Source organism: Portunus trituberculatus, chromosome 27 (genome assembly GCF_017591435.1).
Source record: "Portunus trituberculatus isolate SZX2019 chromosome 27, ASM1759143v1, whole genome shotgun sequence".
Lineage (NCBI taxonomy): Eukaryota > Metazoa > Arthropoda > Malacostraca > Decapoda > Portunidae > Portunus > Portunus trituberculatus.
Genome location: NC_059281.1, coordinates 4,811,041 through 4,829,369, shown reverse-complemented (window position 1 = coordinate 4,829,369; position 18,329 = coordinate 4,811,041). Strand labels below are relative to the sequence as shown.

Sequence of the window (18,329 nt, the reverse complement as noted above, 5' to 3'; positions counted from 1 at the left end):
AAGGATGTGGAAGTTATTGAGCAGAGTGAGGTGATATTTTTTACTGGTTTTCAATGAGGCTGTCAGTGAATGTTAATAGTTTTACTGGAAGTGGTAATGGATAGGAGATTGTCATTTTTCCCTTGCCGTCTCCTGCGAGGCAATCCTTGACGCAATCAGCGCTCGTCAGAACACTCGCGTCATGACGTAATTCATTCTCTTGGTTTTTGTATCGATGACGTCAAGAAGGGTGAGGAGATTCAGCTTTAGTACCATAAGACCTTGAGCAAGACAACTTCCTCACCCGTGACTTCCTTAAGAAGATGTAAACCTGTCTTCTTACGTTATACTTCTTTCAGACTGTTTGTGGTTTATGTATCATTAAGTATGAAGACCAGCTAAGAACTTCGAATACAGAGAGAAAATTGACTAAAGGTTTGTTTAATAGTTATTTCCCAAATTCTTGAATGAAAAATATTTCCTGTCGTTATGACCACCTGACCAGTTCATATATAGGCTACAGTTCCGAAAATGTTCTGGTACTCTTCTCATGGACTTCCCTAACCGTAGAAATGTGGAACAATAAACGGGCAGATAGTTTCCTTTGTTCCAGTAATACTCAAAGATCCAAGTGCTATTATGTTTCAGTAGTGATGCTGTGGTGTACATGGAGTATACTTCACAAACATTCACACGGTAACGCCTTGTTGCAGTGTATGTAGGCGTGAAATTAGTGGTGGTGATTCACAGGTGAAGGTCTTCCAGTGTTCTTGTGCGTTGGTAATCAAGTGACTTACGAGGCGCACAGGTAATGGTGACCTTGGTGCAGCTCACTCAGATGTAAAATTATGATAAAAAGAAATCGTTGCTTTTGCGACTTCCACAGGTGACTCAGATGTAAATAATCGCAAGAAAGAGTCGTTAGCTCAGACTCAAGCGAGTGATGAAACCTCGCATGTCACGAGGGTGGTTAGTAAAGACGCATAGAGTGACAAACTGTGTTCTTAACTGTGAAAGATGATTTCCCTTGAAAATGTAAAATGCTCCTATCTACGAATACTTGGCTGCATGGCTGATTGGCTGGCTGATTAACCGACCCATCGTCTAACTGTAACTGAAGCTCTACTTGCCTACCTCTTGTTTGAGTGACTGACTGATCTACTTGCTAACTGGCCCTCTCGATTGACAGACTCCATGGACAGAAGGCATATCAAGTTACTGTCTTAAATTTGTATGTATATGATTAGTTTGATTGACCAGTGGATGTAAAGATGGATTCGTGGTTGGCAAGCTGGATGGTGGTTGACTGGCAGACATCGATGGCTGACTAAATGTCTCACTGTTACAGACTGAACAATTGACTGAACTTTATGACTAGATGCAAGAATGAATGAATGGATGGATAGATAGATAGATAGATAGATAGATAGATAGATAGATAGATAGATAGATAGATAGATAGATAGATATATATATATATATATATATATATATATATATATATATATATATATATATATATATATATATATATATATATATATATATATATATATATATATATATATATATATATATATATATATATATATATATATATATATATATATATATATATATATATATATATATATATATAGAGAGAGAGAGAGATATAGAGAGAGAGAGAGAGAGAGAGAGAGAGAGAGAGAGAGAGAGAGAGAGAGAGAGAGAGAGAGAGAGAGAGAGAGAGAGAGAGAGAGAGAGAGAGAGAGAGAGAGAGAGAGAGAGAGAGAGAGAGAGAGAGAGAGAGAGAGAGAGAGATATATATATATATATATATATATATATATATATATATATATATATATATATATATATATATATAGAGAGAGAGAGATATATATATATATATATAGAGAGAGAGAGAGAGAGAGAGAGAGAGAGAGAGAGAGAGAGAGAGAGAGAGAGAGAGAGAGAGAGAATGACCTACTAAATCAAACGTGTCTATCAGTTTGTCTGTTTGAATGAATGGATAGGTGGATGGAAATAAACAATAAGAAGAATTCGGAGCATGAAGAAGTAAATTGAATAAGATACAATAGAAAACTGAAGAAAACTAAAAAAAAAAAAAGTTACAAGAAAAAATTACAACTAGCACGCGTGAGTGAAGAGTTCCCATGTTTAGTTCGTTACTTAAGAGGTTTTCCCACGAATTAGCCACTGACACACACACACACACACACACACACACACGCCCGGTAGCTCAGTGGTTAGAGCGCTGGCTTCACAAGCCAGAGGACCGGGAATCGATTCCCCGGCCGGGTGGAGATATTTGGGTGTATCCCCTTTCACGTGTAGCCCCTGTTCACCTATCAGTGAGTAGGTACGGGATGTAAATCGAGGAGTTGTGACCTTGTTGTCCCGGTGTGTGGTGTGTGCCTGGTCTCAGGCCTATCCGAAGATCGGAAATAATGAGCTCTGAGCTCGTTCCGTTGGGTAACGTCTGGCTGTCTCGTCAGAGACTGCAGCAGATCAAACAGTGAAACACACACACACACCCAACACCCTACGGCACCGCCCCCACCACACATACACGCATCAAAATAAAAAGCGAAATACAGGGATGAAAGGAAGGAAACAGATAAGATGGATGAAAGATAAAAAAAAAAAAAAAAAAATGAATGAGAGTAAGAACGACGTGAAGGAAATAGAGAGGGAAGAACGGAGGAAAATAAGAGGACGAGGAAAGTAAGAAGGAAAGGAAGTGAGAAAGGAAAAAAAAAGGTCACTGAGATAGCATTAAACCAAGACAGAAAAGCAAACGTTTAACCCCTTGAATACCATGACGCGTCTCCATATTCATTTTACTTACCATTTGGTGATTTTAGACATCAGAAACTTGTGTGGCAGAATTAAAGTATAGTGAAGACTGTGGCCATTAATCTTCTGACCTTCATAGACCCTTCCTAATGTCAATAAAAAGATTTAATCGTACTCAAATATGTTCCATTGCATGCAGTATTGAAGGGATTGATAGTACGCTGTCAAATTATCGAGTTGCCACATGTAAACAATGAATTCCTTGTAATGACCATCATCACCTTCACCAGGACCATGTAGCAGCAGGCGTCACCTTCACCATCGAGGAGCCAGCGTCACTCAGCACCGCACGCCTACAGAACGCCCCTGCCTTCCTTCGCTACGCCTTCCTTGGCTCCGGCCCGCTGGCTTCCCTCGGCGGAGTGGAGGGTGTTGCTTTCGTTAACTCCGTCTATGGTAAGTCTAATTATAGAAAAAAGCACACGAAAACACATACGAACAACATACCAAAATACACAAAAAAGATGACTCTCTCTCTCTCTCTCTCTCTCTCTCTCTCTCTCTCTCTCTCTCTCTCTCTCTCTGTTTTATTCCTTCATTCCAGCAAACGCCTCTGTGAAATGGCCTGATGTGCAGTTCCATTTCATCGCCGGTTCTCACGCCTCTGATGAAGGACGGCACATGCGCTACATCTTAGGGCTGAGAGAGGACCACTGGACCAGCTACTACAAACCCCTCGTCTCCCGCGATCACTTCACTATCATGGTGCTCCCTACCAGGCCTCGCAGCAGGGGGTTCGTCGAGCTGGTATCCCGCGATCCCCGTCAGCCTCCTAAGGTAGTACGTGGGTGTCCAGCTCAGTGGAATGAATGTGTGTGGGGAGGGATTGATAAGAATCTGTCGGAATATGTGGAGATAGACACATGCACACAGGAATACAGACAGAGACACAGACGGGCATGTGATAAGTTGGAGAGATGAAAAGAAGTTAACATTATTGAGAAGGAAAATGTTGATTTCTGTGGTCGATGCAAAACAGAAGCAATCATGCAAGGCGGACAGATAGACAGGCAGACTGGTAAACATTAGATAGAATGATGAATAGACTTGCAGAGACTAACAGACAAGACAGACACAAATCGATGGATAGATAGAAAGGTAAAGTGTCAGATAAGAGACAAGCATGCAAACAGATAGACTAATTATTAGTAGACAGATTGAAACAAATAGACAGGAATACAAATGCATAAACATAAGTGGACAGATTTAAGCTGGTAGACTAACAGATAGACAAATGGAGATAGGTCGACACACATGCAGCCAGATAAGAAGACTTTAGATAGATAGGTAGACAGACAGACAGGCAGATAGAAGGGCAGGTAGACAGATAAGTAAAAAGGCCAGGAGGAGGAAACATGCGTAAGCCAAATAGTCTCTCATTTGGCGTTGTCCCAACAGATGGTGACCAATTACCTGACGGAGGAGCATGACGTGAAGGTGTTGCTGGATGGGATGCGCATTGCCAGGGAACTTGGCAACACTCAGGCTTTCAAGAGGTTGTGTGTGTGTGTGTGTGTGTGTGTGTGTGTGTGTGTGTGTGTAGTGCAGAGGGAGCTTAGAGATCACGGTAGAAGATGTAGTATGCCTTTTTTTTTTTTTTTTAGCGTTTTGTTCTATTATGTGATAAAAAAAAAAAACATCTATGAAAACTTGTATGAGTTTCATTAAAGCCACTTGAAAATTAGTTGAGGTAAGTAATATATCACAGCGTTAGAGAATACACCTCGGTAAGCCTACTCTCGGTACTCGTTTGTAACGTATATATACTATTCTATGAAATTTCTTAAATCTTCTCTTAAGAATTTCTGTTAACTTAGTAGTACTAACTGCCCACCGGTGACCGAGTATTTCATCCATCCACAACCACATTTGCGAATCGGTCTCTCCCTGTCTCCTTTATCATGAACATAGCTTTGCCACTCCGTATACGTATATTCCTCGTGATACTTACATAAAATCTTCCATCAGATAAAGTAGAACTCATGTTCTTCCCTTCACCAGGCTAGGATCGAAGCTTTACGAGGGTGTAGTGCCGGGATGCGAGCACCTCCCACTTTCCTCCCCTGCGGCCTGGGAATGCCTCTCCCGCCACCTCACCCTCGTCTTCTACCACCTGAGCGGTACCGCCAGGATGGGTCCGCCAGGCCACCCAGACACTGTGGTGGATCCTTCCCTCAGGTCAGTGTCTTCAAAACTTTTTTTTTCTCTTTTACCCTGCTTTTTTTTTTTTTCTTTGTCTTATTGTTTCTTCTTTTTAATTTCCGTCAGGCTTTCTTGAGTCGTAATGCATTCATTGGATGTAGTACGGTTAACCACGAGAATACGTATGCAAGTATCTTTCCACCAGGGGCTGACGAGGCTAAGAGTGTGACTGGTGTGTGTATGTGCGTGTGGTGATTCGTTTAGTCCTCCCAGCGTAGGATTGACAGCCTGGTAGATCGATACATAGAATTATCTGACCAATGTATTTCTACGCCGCAGTGACTCGGCTCATAATGATGGTGCGTGTACACATGTCTTCATATAGGCGGTGATTTCCTCAGCCAGTCACTGCTAAGTCTGAGTTCACTCCTGATTGCTGACTTCTAATGTGTAGCACAAGGGTTCTCAATCTTTTTCTTGTTAAAAACCTCCTGAGTTATTAGAACATCTACCCGAATTCCGAGTAATCTGACATCGAACAGACTTTTAATTTAGTGACTGACACGAACTCAATATGCAGTGTTACTGCAAGGAATGTTATTGAACAGCCATCTAAGTATCCCTGGAATGTTAATATAGTGACTGATACTAACTCGATATCTAATGGTACTGTAGTGCAAAGGATATTAGATCAGTCATCAAAGTACCACTGGAAATCCTCATGCGAATTCCAGGGGGTTCGTAAATTCCAGGTTGAGAATCCCTGGGGTAGAAGAATTATTCGTAGTCTTGTTCTGTGAAGCGTAATGCTGGTACCAACTATAGTTTTCGTTCTCGCGCTGGGGTGAATTATCGTCCCTTGCTATCTGCATAGTGTTCATCTCGCCAGGTGTCTTTATGTGCACCCGCCGAGGACTTCTCTACTTGTATTTGTTATTACTATTACAACTATTATTATTATTATTATTATTGTTATTATTATTATTTTATTATTGTTTATTTTACATTTTACATCTTCTTTCTGTTTTTGTTTTTGTTTTACTTTTTCTTTTTCTTTTCTTCTTCTTTTCTTCTTCTTCTTCATTATTATTATTATTAATAATAATAATAATAATAATAATATCATTATCAGTATCATTATTATTATTATTATTATTATTATTATTATTGTTGTTGTTATTGTGTTATCATTGTTATTGTCATTGTTAATGTCATTTATTATCATTATTATTATTATTATTATTATTATTATTATTATTATTATTATCATAATAATATTATCATTATTATTATTACTATTATTATTTATTTTATTATTATTATTATCATTTCATTATTATTATTATTATTATTATTATTATTATTGTTATTGATATTATTATTATTATTATTATTATTGATATTATTATTATTTATTATTATTATTATTATTATTATTATTATTATTATTACTATTATTGTTCATTTTATTATTATTATTAGCATTTCATTATTATTATTATTATTATTATTATTATTATTATTATTATTGATATCATTATTATTATTGATATTATTATCATCATTATTATTAGCATTTTAATATCACTATTTCTTTTTTTCTTGCTTCTTGCTGTTAGTTCGTTGTTGCTGCAGCGGCTGCTTCTAATGACGGTGGTGGTAGTAGTGGTGATGGTGGTGGGTCGTGGGGACAACTGAGAGGTCTCACGTTCGAATTTAGTGTTGAGAAAAAGACAAGTGATTTATATTTCGTGTAATTCACTGTTTGATCTGCTGCAGTCTCTGATGAGACAGCCAGACGTTACCCTACGGAACGAGCGCAGAGCTCCTTATTTCCGCGCGTGTGTGTGTGTGTGTGTGTGTGTGTGTGTGTGATTCACCACGGTCGTCTGCTGGTCATCCAGCCAGTTTTCCCCATTACGGAACGAGCTCAGAGCTCATACACCGATCTTCGGGTAGGATTGAGACCACAACACACACAATACACACCGGAAAAGCGAAGCCACAACCCCTCGAGTTACATCCCATACCTATTTACTGCTAGGTGAACAGGGGCCACACATTAAGAGGCTTGCCCATTTGCCTCGCCGCTTTTCCAGGACTCGAACCCGGCCCTTTCGATTGTGAGTCGAGCATCCTAACCACTACACTACGCGGTGTGTGTGTGTATTTACCTAGTTGTATTTACCTACTTGTAGTTTTACAGGGTCTGGGCTTTATGTTCGTGTGGCCCCGTCTCCATATCTAAACTTAACCAATCTTACTTTAAAAGTATGCACATTCGTTGCAGACACTACTTCTTCATTTAAACTGTTCCACGTCTCAATACATCTTTGCGGGAAACTATATTTTTTAACATCTCTCAAACATCTTCCTTTTCTCAGCTTTTTAGTATGCGATCTTGTGCTTCGAATGTCATATTCTTCTCTCAGGATCAGTTTCTCCTTATCTACTTGGTCCATTCCGTTGATCAATTTATAAACTTGTATCAGATCTCCTCTCTCCTTCTTTGTTCCAGGGTTGGTAGATCCATAGCCTTTAGTCTCTCCTCATATGTCATCCCTTCAAATTCTGGAACCATTCTTGTAGCCATTTTTTGTAGTCTCTCCAATTTCCTTATGTGTTTCTTTTTATGAGGGGTCCACACTACTCCTGCATATTCCAATCTGGGTCTTATTATAGTACTTATCAATTTCTTCATCATTTCTTTGTCCATGTAGTGAAATGCTACTCCAATATTCCTTAGCAAATTATATGTTTCTCTAAAAATTCTATCAATATGGCTTACTGGTTGATTGTTTTCTTCCATCGTCACTCCTAAGTCCTTTTCCTTTTTACTTTCTCCAGTTCTACTCCATCTCCCATCTTACAGATTCCCACAGGTCGTCTTTCACTCTTTCCCATTTCCATGACATGGCTTTTGTTCACATTGAATTCCATTTCCACTTTTACTCCATTCCCAGATCTTATTTAGGTCTTCTTGCAGTATTTCACAATCCTTTTTTTGCTTTATAACTCTGCACAGTTTCGTATCATCTGCAAACAGATTTATGTAGCTGTTCACTCCTTCTGGCATGTCGTTAATATAAATGAGGAAAAGTATTGGTGCCAATACTGACCCCTGTGGCACTCCGCTTTCTACTGCTCTCCACTTGGACTTCATATCTTTAACTACCGTCCTTATTTCTCTCCCCCTCAAATAATTTTCTATCCATCTCAATGTGCTTCCTTTTAAGCCACCCTTCTCCTCTAACTTCCATAGTAATCTTGCATGTGGCACTTTGTCAAACGCCTTTTTTAAATCCAAATAAATACAGTCAACCCATCCTCTCTCTCTTGTACTCTATCAACTATTCTAGAATAGAAACTCAATAAATTAGTTACACACGACCGTCTTTTCTAAAACCAAATTGGCTATTTGATATTAATTTGTTGTCTTCAAGGAACTCGATCCATTGTTTCTTTATTATTCTTTCACACATCTTGCATATTACACTAGTTAGTGATACCGGTCTGTAATTTAAAGGTTCTTCCTTCCTTCCGCTCTTATATATGGGAACCACCTCAGCTCTTTTCCATTCTACTGGTACTGTTCCATTTTCTATTGAGCATTTTATGATGTTGTATATAGGACTTGCTAGTTCTTCCCTACATTCTTTCAGTATTCTGCCTGAGACTTCATCTGGTCCCATTGCCTTCTCTTCATCCAGTTCCTTCATTAACTCTTTTATTTCAAGCTTGGTTACTTTAATCTCTTTCATATAGACTGTCTCTCTATTACCCTGTGGCCTTTCAAATTTGGATTCCTTAGTAAAGACCTCCTGGAATTTATTATTTAATAGTTCTGCCATACTTTTGGGTCTTCCACCATCCCGTTCTCTCCTTTTAACCTTTCTATTGTTTCTTTTGCCTAATTTTTCCATTTATGAATCTATAGAACAATTTTGGTTGCTCCTTACATTTTTCGACAATGTCCTTTTCAAAGTTCTTTTCCTCTTCCTTCCTCACCTTAACATATTCATTTCTCGCTGCCTTGAAGTTTTCCTTATTTACTGGATTTCTATTTCTCCTCCACCTTTTCCATGCTCCATCTCTTTTCTCCTTTGCCCTAGCACACCTTGCATTAAACCAATCTTTCTTTCCTTCTTCTTTAGGTCTATATTTTGGGACATATTCCTGACTCCTGTTTTGTATATTTCCAAAAATAAGTTATACTTCTCTTGCATCGTCTCTGAGTTTTCCATCTCCTCCCAGTTTACGTTTTAAAATAGTTCTTGAGATTCTCAATATCAGCCTTTCTGTAATTTAATCGGTCTCCTTTGTATGAATCGTCTCTATCTTCCTTTCCCTCTTCTATATCTATTTCTAATATTACATGGTCACTCTTTCCCAATGGGCACTTATATCTTATATCATCATTCATTTGTATACCCTTGTAAAAACTAGGTCCAATCTCGCCGGCTCGTCGTTTCCTCTGAATCTTGTGCATTCCTTTACTCTCTGGTCCATCATATTGTCTATCATTAGGTTCAAGAATCTTTCTCCCAGGCTTCTTCCCCATACCACTTTCATAATTTTCCCAGTCCACTTCTTTACAGTTGAAATCTCCTACTAATATCACTTTTCTCCTTTCTTTAACGATTCTCGTTAGACTCCTTATTGTGTCATCTATCATGTCTTTATATTCTTGATTGGTCCATGAATTTGTTTTTGGTGGCACATATGTTACAATGATTGTTAACTCTTTTTATTAATATGCATCTTAACATACAATACTTCTGCTTTTCCTTCCCACATTCCACTTGGTTTATCACTATCTCCTTCCTTAACATTATCATGACTCCTCCTCCTCCTTTACCCACTCTGTCTCTTCTCCATACATTATACCTATTATCCAAGTCTATTTTGATTGCCTCATTTAGTTTTGTTTCAGCCAGGCATACAATATCTGGATTTTCTTTCTTTATGTAATCTCTTAATTCTAATTTACTTGATAAAACCCCGTCTATGTTCGTATACATCATTTTTAGTCTCTTGCCTTTATCATTTTTAGTTAAACTTGTTCCACTTTTTTCTCTTCCTTCTCGTTTATATACCATTTCCTTATCCTGTCTCCTAGAATTCTCCAAAAAAATGCCTTTTTTTTCCTCTTCTGACCTTTCATTATTTTTTCCCTTACTGCTGCTGCCAGTTCATTGTATCTCTTCCTTTCTTCCTCATTTCTATTTTTCTTTATATAGATATCCTTGCAGCCTTCTGTTTCTCTAAGTTTTGTTGTTCTATATAATATTTCTTCTGTTGCTGCTTGTGATTTTAGTAGTATTTTAATTGGTCTCGTTTTTCCTTCTTGATATGGTCCCATTCTGTTTATTTCTTCTACTTCCTCTTCCAAGTTCTGCCTATCTTCGTCGTTTAGATTCTTCAGTAGGTCTTTGACTGATTTCATTTCTTCTTTTTCTCTTCTTGGTCTATATTTTATATTTTTTCTTTTATTCCAAATACGATTACACTCTTCTTTTTTCTTCAATTTCTCTAACTAGATTTTCTTTTGTCTTGAGGACTCCTATCATTTTGTTTGTCATATTTTCTTCTTTTTCTTTTAGTTGTTCTTGAATCACCTCCTGAAAATCAGCCTTATCTTTCTTATCTTGGACTCTCCATGCTTGTACTTCTTTTTTAATCACGTTCTGTACTCTTTCCTCTTCCTTGTTTACTAGATCTTTCAGCTTCTCTTTTTCTTTCTCGGCTTTACCGAGTCCTTCTTCCATCTGCTTCTTGTAGTTAGCTACTTCCTTTTTTAGTTCTTCGTTTTCCGCTCTTAGCCTAGCTTCGTTTTCTTCCACTTTTTTTATCCTTTCTCTCAGTTTTATAAACTCTTTTTCCTGTTCTTCATTCTCTTTCATTTCCATACTCTCCTTTATCAATTTATCTAGTTTACGTTCAATAGTCAACACTCTCTTAAGTAGTGAAGTATTCGTCGTATCGAAACCTTCGAATGCGCTCTCTCCCTCATCAACATAGTCATCATCTTTCATTCTTTCCCTAGTCTCATATCTGCATTTTGATGGAATCTCTTCTTTACTCATGAAAAATGAGTTCACACTACTTGCCCAGGCCACTGTAAATACTATACAATAGGTAGTGAAGATCAGCTGATTGTCTGAGCGACGCCAGTGCGTCCTTCCTCGATCGCGTCTGATGTGTGTGTGTGTGTGTGTGTGTGTGGCAACACACACACACACAATCTGAAATTGGATACGAAAAAATCTGTAGAAATCTGTAGATTTCTAAAAGTGCCTTTATTAACATTATTATTATTATTTTTTTTTTATACCATGTGGGCTTTTCACGGGAATTTATGGGCTAAAGGAGATACCCTAAAGCCTGAACTAGGTCTTCTACTGATTATTCAGTAGCCAATTTAACAGGATAATGCTAGGTAGGGATGTGCTCTCCATAGAGGTTCTCACATTTATTTTGAGTATGCTGTATCCTTTGCAATATATAATATTGATCGATACATTTATTGTTGAATTAATAAATAATTACAACAGAGGAGGAGGATGGGCCTTGCCACCCACCCCTGGGCAAGGACTTAAGGTTAAAGTATCACAAAATAACTCTGGACAGTATACACAGCAAGAATACAAGTATTTCAATAAATAAATACACATATTGCACACCTTATTGCCTAAGACATCCTACAGTCTGGGAGCAAACTGTGGATATTCCCTGAGTATACAATATGCATTTCACTTTAAGTACAATACTCTACATAGTTTCAGTACACAAGAATGATAATACTTACAATGATAGGTGATGTTTCTGAAAACATGTAAATAGAAAAAAAAAAAAACAGTACAATCTAAAAACTTTGTCTGTACAACTTGTATCCAATTTTCTGAATTATAAGAAAGGCACCCCCAACAATCATATTTGCAAAATGAAACTGATAGCACCAAGAAGTAATTAAAATTCTGTAATTTAGTTTTTTTTTTTTTTTAGACTAGAGCATGCACCAAAAGTAGAATTGTGTAAATTACAGGCTACAGTATGCACCAATATATATATAAAAGGAAAATTTAGACTAAAACATGCACAAAAAATAGAGTTGTTATTCACACTACAGAATGCACCAGAAAATAGAACTGTGTACAGTAATTTCAAGTATACTCACAAAGACCTTTTCACATAGGATCTTATCTTAGCCTATTCCTTATTGTTTCCAGCTCATATGTCTCCTAAGCAAAGCCTTGGTTACTCTAAAATCACAGCTAGATGAATCTTTAAGTGACTGGCGTGTTTGGAGCAATCCTATGTGTGATTTTCATTCGGTAACTATTTACAAACTTCTGTTATTTATTTATTCTTAGAAAGTCCCAAAAATATTTTGGAAAATCTCTCCTGGTGAGGAAATCTGTAGATTAAGCATCTTTTTCACAGAAAATCTGACAATCTGAAATCAGACCCAAAATCTGTAGATCCACAGATTAATCTGTAGAAGTGGCAACCCTGGTGTGTGGGTGTGTGTGTGTGTTTCACTGTTTGATCTGCTGCAGTCTCTGACGAGACAGCCAGACGAGCTCAGAGCTCATTATTTCCGATCTTCGGATAGGCCTGAGACCAGGCACACACCACACACCGGGACAACAAGGTCACAACTCCTCGATTTACATCCCATACCTACTCACTGCTAGGTGAACAGGGCCTACACGTGAAAGGAGACACAACCAAATATCTCCACCCGGCCGGGGAATCGAACCCCGGTCCTCTGGCGTGTGTGTGTGTGTGTGATTCACCTTGGTTGTCTGCTGGTCACCCAGCCAGTCTTCCCCATTACGGAGCGAGCTCAGAGCTCATAGACCGATTTTCGGGTAGGACTGAGACCACAACACACTCCATACACCGGGAAAGCGAGGTCACAACCCCTCGAGTTACATCCCGTACCTATTTACTGCTAGGTGAACAGGGGCCACACATTAAGAGGCTTGCCCATTTGCCTTGCCGCGCCGGGACTCGAACCCGGGCCTCTCGATTGTGAGTCGAGCGTGCTATAACCCTTACACTACGCGTTGTGTGTGTGTGTGTGTGTGTGTGTGTGTGTGTGTGAACACTTGATATAGTCTATACCACAATGAGGGATGAGCACAGCAAAGAACGCAAGTTAAAAAGAAATGAAAAAAATAGTGTAGCAGCTGCCTCTCGTCATGCCACTACTTTGTATGGGAATGGCAAGCAATTGTTTACTCGAGCATAATATCCCTGGAAAGTGACAAATAGACGCACTTTGTTCTTCACTGCGTTCTGTAGAGGAAGTGTTACTTGTGTAGCGATGTGGGCTTGATCGTTTTGTTTCCGTGGCAAGGGAGGAGAAGGTGACAGATCCACCGAATGAAGCAAGTGTTAATGCGGTAATTTGAGGAGCTAATGTCATTTAAGTGTTTCAAGGGACATGCGTGGTGCAGTGTTGGTAAGGAGAGGAAGAGAAATTGGGAGAGAGATTATGTAGACCGGATGTTTGTTGGGACAGGTGGATTCAAGTGGGTACAAAAATTATTTCAAACAGCTGTTTGATCTGACTACATTTTTTTTTTTTAAGTAGTTCCAAAATTATCGTACATGGCGTTTTCTTTCTTGTTACTAACACGCGCATTCCTCTCCCCCCCTTCCTTCCGAATTCATCTTTACTAGTGGAATTGAATTTTGTTGGTGTTTACCCATTAATGTAACAGAATCCTTGCTAAAATGTCATTTCACTCACGTGGGTAACTTGAAAACTACACGGACTTTTACGAAAGTCTCTTAAAGGTACAGAACCAGTGCTAAGATACAGAACCAGTGCTGAACTATCACTAAATTAAAAACAATTAAACGTTGCACACGTTTTCCGCTTATATCTGGTACATTTGGCATCATTTGAACTCCATTACCCTTCTGGTATTCTCTTCATCTTCCTGCCTCCCCCGCCACTTCTCACCCTGTTATTCACACTGATGTTGGTGGCGTGGCAGGGTGGTGGACGTGCCTGGCCTGCGGGTGGTGGATGCTGCAGTGTTTCCGACCTTGCCTTCAGCGAACACCAACGCGGCGGTGACCATGGTGGCGGAGAAGGCAGCTCACCTAATACAACATGAGTGGCAGGATGTCCAGCAACCCTCCGTCCTTACTCCTTTATCTTCCTCAGTCACGCCAGGGCAGAGGGCAGGGACGGCAGGCGTAAAGGAGGAGCATTATGATGAGCTGTAATGTGTGTCTTCACCCTTGCCCTCTGTCCAAGATCAGTGTTGGTAGGAGATGCTGGATGTCACTCACCCCAACCACTTTCACTTGTCTCCTTTATTTGTATCACCCCCCCACCCACACACACACACACACATACTCTCTCTCTCTCTCTCTCTCTCTCTCTCTCTCTCTCTCTCTCTCTCTCTCTCTCTCTCTCTCTCTCTCTCTCTCTCTCTCTCTCTCTCTCTCTCTCTCTCTCTCTCTCTCTCTCTCTCTCTCTCTCTCTCTCTCTCTCTCTCTCTCTCTCTCTCTCTCTCTCTCTTCTCTCTCTCTCTCTCTCTCCTTGTGCCCTCATTCTGTTCCACATTTTGTTTTTCTCTTTCTGTTTCGTCCCTCGCTTAAGTCTGGACGCTGTATACATTTTATTATCATATACACTAAAATCCTACATGCTGTACATTTTTCATTGGATTATATAACCTTTTTGACATTTGCTTTAGAGGAAGGGCTCTCATTTTTTATCTCAGTGACCCCCAATAAAGTTTCTAAATTTCCATCGACCCGTAATCTTTTAATTCGAGGAAAATAATTCCGATGGCAAAAACCATGGGCAGTAGTAGTAGTAGTAGTAGTGGTGGTGGTGGTGGTGGTAGTAGTGGTGGTGGTGGTGGTAGTAGTAGTAGTAGTGGTGGTGGTAGTAGTAGTAGTATAGTAGTAATAGTTGTTGTAGTAGTAGTAGTTGTTGTAGTAGTAGTAGTAGTAGTTGTAGTAGTAGTTGTTGTAGTAGTATTAGTAGTTGTTGTTGTTGTTGTAGTAGTAGTAGTAGTTGTTGTAGTAGTAGTTATAGTAGTAGTAGTTGTTGTTGTAGTAGTTGTTGTTGTAGTAGTAGTTAGTAGCAATAGTTGTAGTAGTAGTTGTAGTAGTAGTAGTGTAGTAGCAGTTGTAGTAGTATTAGTAGTTGTTGTTGTTGTTGTAGTAGTAGTAGTAGCTTTTTACTGTAGTAGTAGTAGTTTTTTTTATTTATTTTTTTTTTATTTATACCATGTGGGCTTTTCACGGGAGTTTATGGGCTGAAGGGGATACTTTTGAGGTACCTCCTATCTCAAAGCCCACCCGCTAGGAAACCGTTGCCCCGAGTGAGGAAGCCTAACCTACACTCAGACCTCAGACCGTGGACAGGATTCGAACCCGTGCACTTGGAGACCCCTCGGACCCCAAAGCACGCATGGTTCCACTGTACCACGGGTAGTAGTTGTAGCTTTTTACTGTAGTAGTAGTAGTAGTAGTAGTAGTAGAAGTAATAATAATAGTAGTAATAGTACTTGTAGTAGTTGTAGTAGTTGTAGTTTTTTACATCAATGATGGCGGCGAAAAAAAAAAAAGCAAAATAAAAACCGCTATTTGTCACTCCGAAAAGCAAAAGAACATGGTGCATCCCAAGCAATGGCTAATTTAGTTAGCAAGGTTTCTTGATACTTCTCTCTTGAAAGATGTTAAGTTGTAGGAACTGGTAGTAGAGTTGTGAGACAATAAGGGTTGGTTGTAGGTAGTGTTGCCAGTGTTGCTTAAATTTAATTGCTGAAAAATAATTGCTTACTGTTTGAATTCAAGAAATAGTTTATCTTTTAATCTAATGATCTGATTTTCTTCAGATTTTTACAAATTACAATCTAGATTAAAGAATTTCCAGATGGAAGCTTCAATGGTCTTTCCGGTCCCATCAATAATATTCATTGACCCCTGTTCGACCCACATTCATCGATTTCTTGGATGGTCCCATCGGCCACTTTAAGAACCACTGGCTTAGAGAAAATTGTTATTTAAGATTTCAGTTAGCCATTCCAGTGTTTAGTTAGGCACACTTACTAAGGAAACAATTTATTATAATGATAATTACATAAATCACAGGCCGGGCTAGTAGAAGGATCAAAAGAGTCTCCAGAAGGAGTATTACATTGTTAAAAGGAGAGAAAATCCTAAGACACAAAGAACACGGCCAGTCAAGTTAGCCTCTGTAATAGCATATCATGGGAAATTAATAAATAATTGCTTTTACAGGGAATGTATGAAGTGGTGGTGGTCGTAACTGGTTGGGACACATCACCCCAACAGTTGTCAGCGGGGAATCATTACATGGACGGATAAGGGAGAGTCTTGTGCTGCTTCTTTTTGTTAAAAAAATCTTTCCAAGATCGCAGTGCGTCTAGATCTGTAAATATCTCCCATCTTCTGAATGACAGCGTTAGCCTTTTCCTGCAGTTCCTTTGGGCACACATTTAAGTTCCCCCTTTGGCAGTCTATCAGCATAACTGGCATCAACGCTGTAATATAAAATGAGTTTGAGAAGGATCTTGAATAATTCGAATCCAGAATATTAATTGATTTGTGTTAAATAAAAAAAAAATGCAATGATGAATTAATAGATCTGGTTGGTATAGTATCGTGACAAATGAATCGGGAATTGTGGTGTTATGAGAAATATGAGATGTAATGAAAGACAAAGTAAAAGGTCTGAAGTGACAGACGCTGGTATAAAATGAGACTTACCGACGACTTGTCCCACTTCACCTTGCTTGCAAAGATTACAGTCTGTGCCCTCTACAGCAAGGCAATCGAAGACTTGATCCGCAAGCTTTTGGTCTGAGACTTTAGTAATAAGTTCTTCCACAGGTTTTTGTACGAGAGGGAGTTGTCTAAGTTGAGCTGTAGGCATATTATTTTCACAAACTGGTGTTGCCATGACGTCCGCAACCATGGCTGCCACCACCGCCAGGAACACGAGACGAGTCCTACGGAGAAGAAAACCACGTCACACACACACACACACACACACACACACACACACACACACACACACACACCTTTAAATGAGAGAGGAAGTGAAGTGAAGTGGGAGTGGGAGAAGGGGAGGAGGGTGGGGAATCCTGTACTCACATGGCTGTTGAATGTGCTGTGAATGATGAGAGGAAGACTTGTGTGCCGTCTGTAAGGAAGTGAGCAGTTTATATGCTGCGGCCAGTCAGCCTTGAATGAGATGGAGAAGGGAGGCAGGAGCGAGTTTGCAAATACCACCTTTAAGCTTTGTGACCAATTTAATTCTTTTAGTTATCATTGCTATTATCATCATTATCTTATTACTGCTATTGATATTTTTTCTATTTACGTTGTCCTATTTTTATTCATTTTATAGATTATTCGCATCTTCTCAACCCACAAAGTATTTTTACCTAACTATTTTCTTGCGTTCTTTTTTTTTTTTTTTTTTTTTTTTATCAAACTCATCTGGTGTAAAGTACGGTTACTTACTCCTAACATACTTACTTTCTCCCTATAGCACAGTTTTCTAGGCATCATTTTTTTTTACTATCTTAACTATTTTCATTCGTCTCTGTCTCATCATGAACTTGTGCTCTTTTCCTATTCCGGTCATCATATCTTGAAAGAAAACGATATTTCGAGTTGTGTGTCCTTAACCTTTATCTGTGGCCTTGGCGGTGCTCTGGTTGGTGCTGTAGGGGAACCGGTGATGACCCCTGTCCCAGCTCTTCACTCTTCCTCCTCCTCGTTGTCAGTACGAAGGAACAGAAAGGAAAAACAAACGTTAGCACACACACCACACCACACCACACCACTCTCACTCTCTCTCTCTCTCTCTCTCTCTCTCTCTCTCTCTCTCTCTCTCTCTCTCTCCTCTCACCACACCACACCACACCACACCACACCACACCAAACCACACCAACTCACTCACTCACTCACTCACTCACTCACTCACTCACTCACTCACTCACTCACTCACTCACTCACTCACTCTCTCTCTCTCTCTCTCTCTCTCTCTCTCTCTCTCTCTCTCTCTCTCTCTCTCTCTCTCTCTCTCTCACTCTCTCTCTCTCACTCACTCACTCACTCACTCACTCTCTCACTCTCTCTCTCTCTCTCTCTCTCTCTCTCTCTCTCTCTCTCTCTCTCTCTCTCTCTCTCTCTCTCTCTCTCTCTCTCAGAGAAAGAGAGAGAGAGAGAGAGAAACATTTCTGCTGATTTGAAAGGCAAGGATATAAGACACCAGGAGTATAGCACGTACAGTAATAGCAGGGTAGTGGCAGACCGATATAGAGCGAGACAGAAT

At 39.4% G+C, this 18,329-nt stretch overlaps 2 protein-coding genes across 4 annotated transcripts in view; one reads left to right on the top strand and one right to left on the bottom strand.

The window, feature by feature from the left end:
• The window catches only part of LOC123509690 (glucose dehydrogenase [FAD, quinone]-like), a 37,123-nt gene extending 22,692 nt beyond the window's left edge, over window positions 1-14,431 (top strand). For all 3 annotated transcript variants that reach the window (XM_045264174.1, XM_045264173.1, XM_045264172.1), the window contains 5 exons: window positions 3,072-3,237; window positions 3,386-3,618; window positions 4,240-4,337; window positions 4,843-5,019; window positions 13,995-14,431. In XM_045264174.1, coding sequence (XP_045120109.1) covers window positions 3,072-3,237; window positions 3,386-3,618; window positions 4,240-4,337; window positions 4,843-5,019; window positions 13,995-14,229 — 909 coding nt within the window. In that variant the 3' untranslated portion in view covers window positions 14,230-14,431. The remainder of the gene's footprint in view (window positions 1-3,071; window positions 3,238-3,385; window positions 3,619-4,239; window positions 4,338-4,842; window positions 5,020-13,994) is intronic.
• Window positions 14,432-16,070: 1,639 nt separating this feature from the next.
• LOC123509695 lies at window positions 16,071-17,256 on the bottom strand. The gene is made up of 3 exons (XM_045264180.1): window positions 17,140-17,256; window positions 16,753-16,994; window positions 16,071-16,526 (listed from the first exon to the last, which is right to left on the bottom strand). Coding segments are annotated over exons 1-3 (393 nt in total). The 5' UTR covers window positions 17,142-17,256; the 3' UTR covers window positions 16,071-16,377.
• Window positions 17,257-18,329: the final 1,073 nt, after the last annotated feature.

Excerpts from the sequence above, each read along its gene's own strand:
- LOC123509695 (XM_045264180.1), bottom strand. Across the intron at positions 16,527-16,752 it reads TGAAGTGGGACAAGTCGTCG|CGTTGATGCCAGTTATGCTG; the intron begins GTAAGTCTCATT and ends TTTATATTACAG.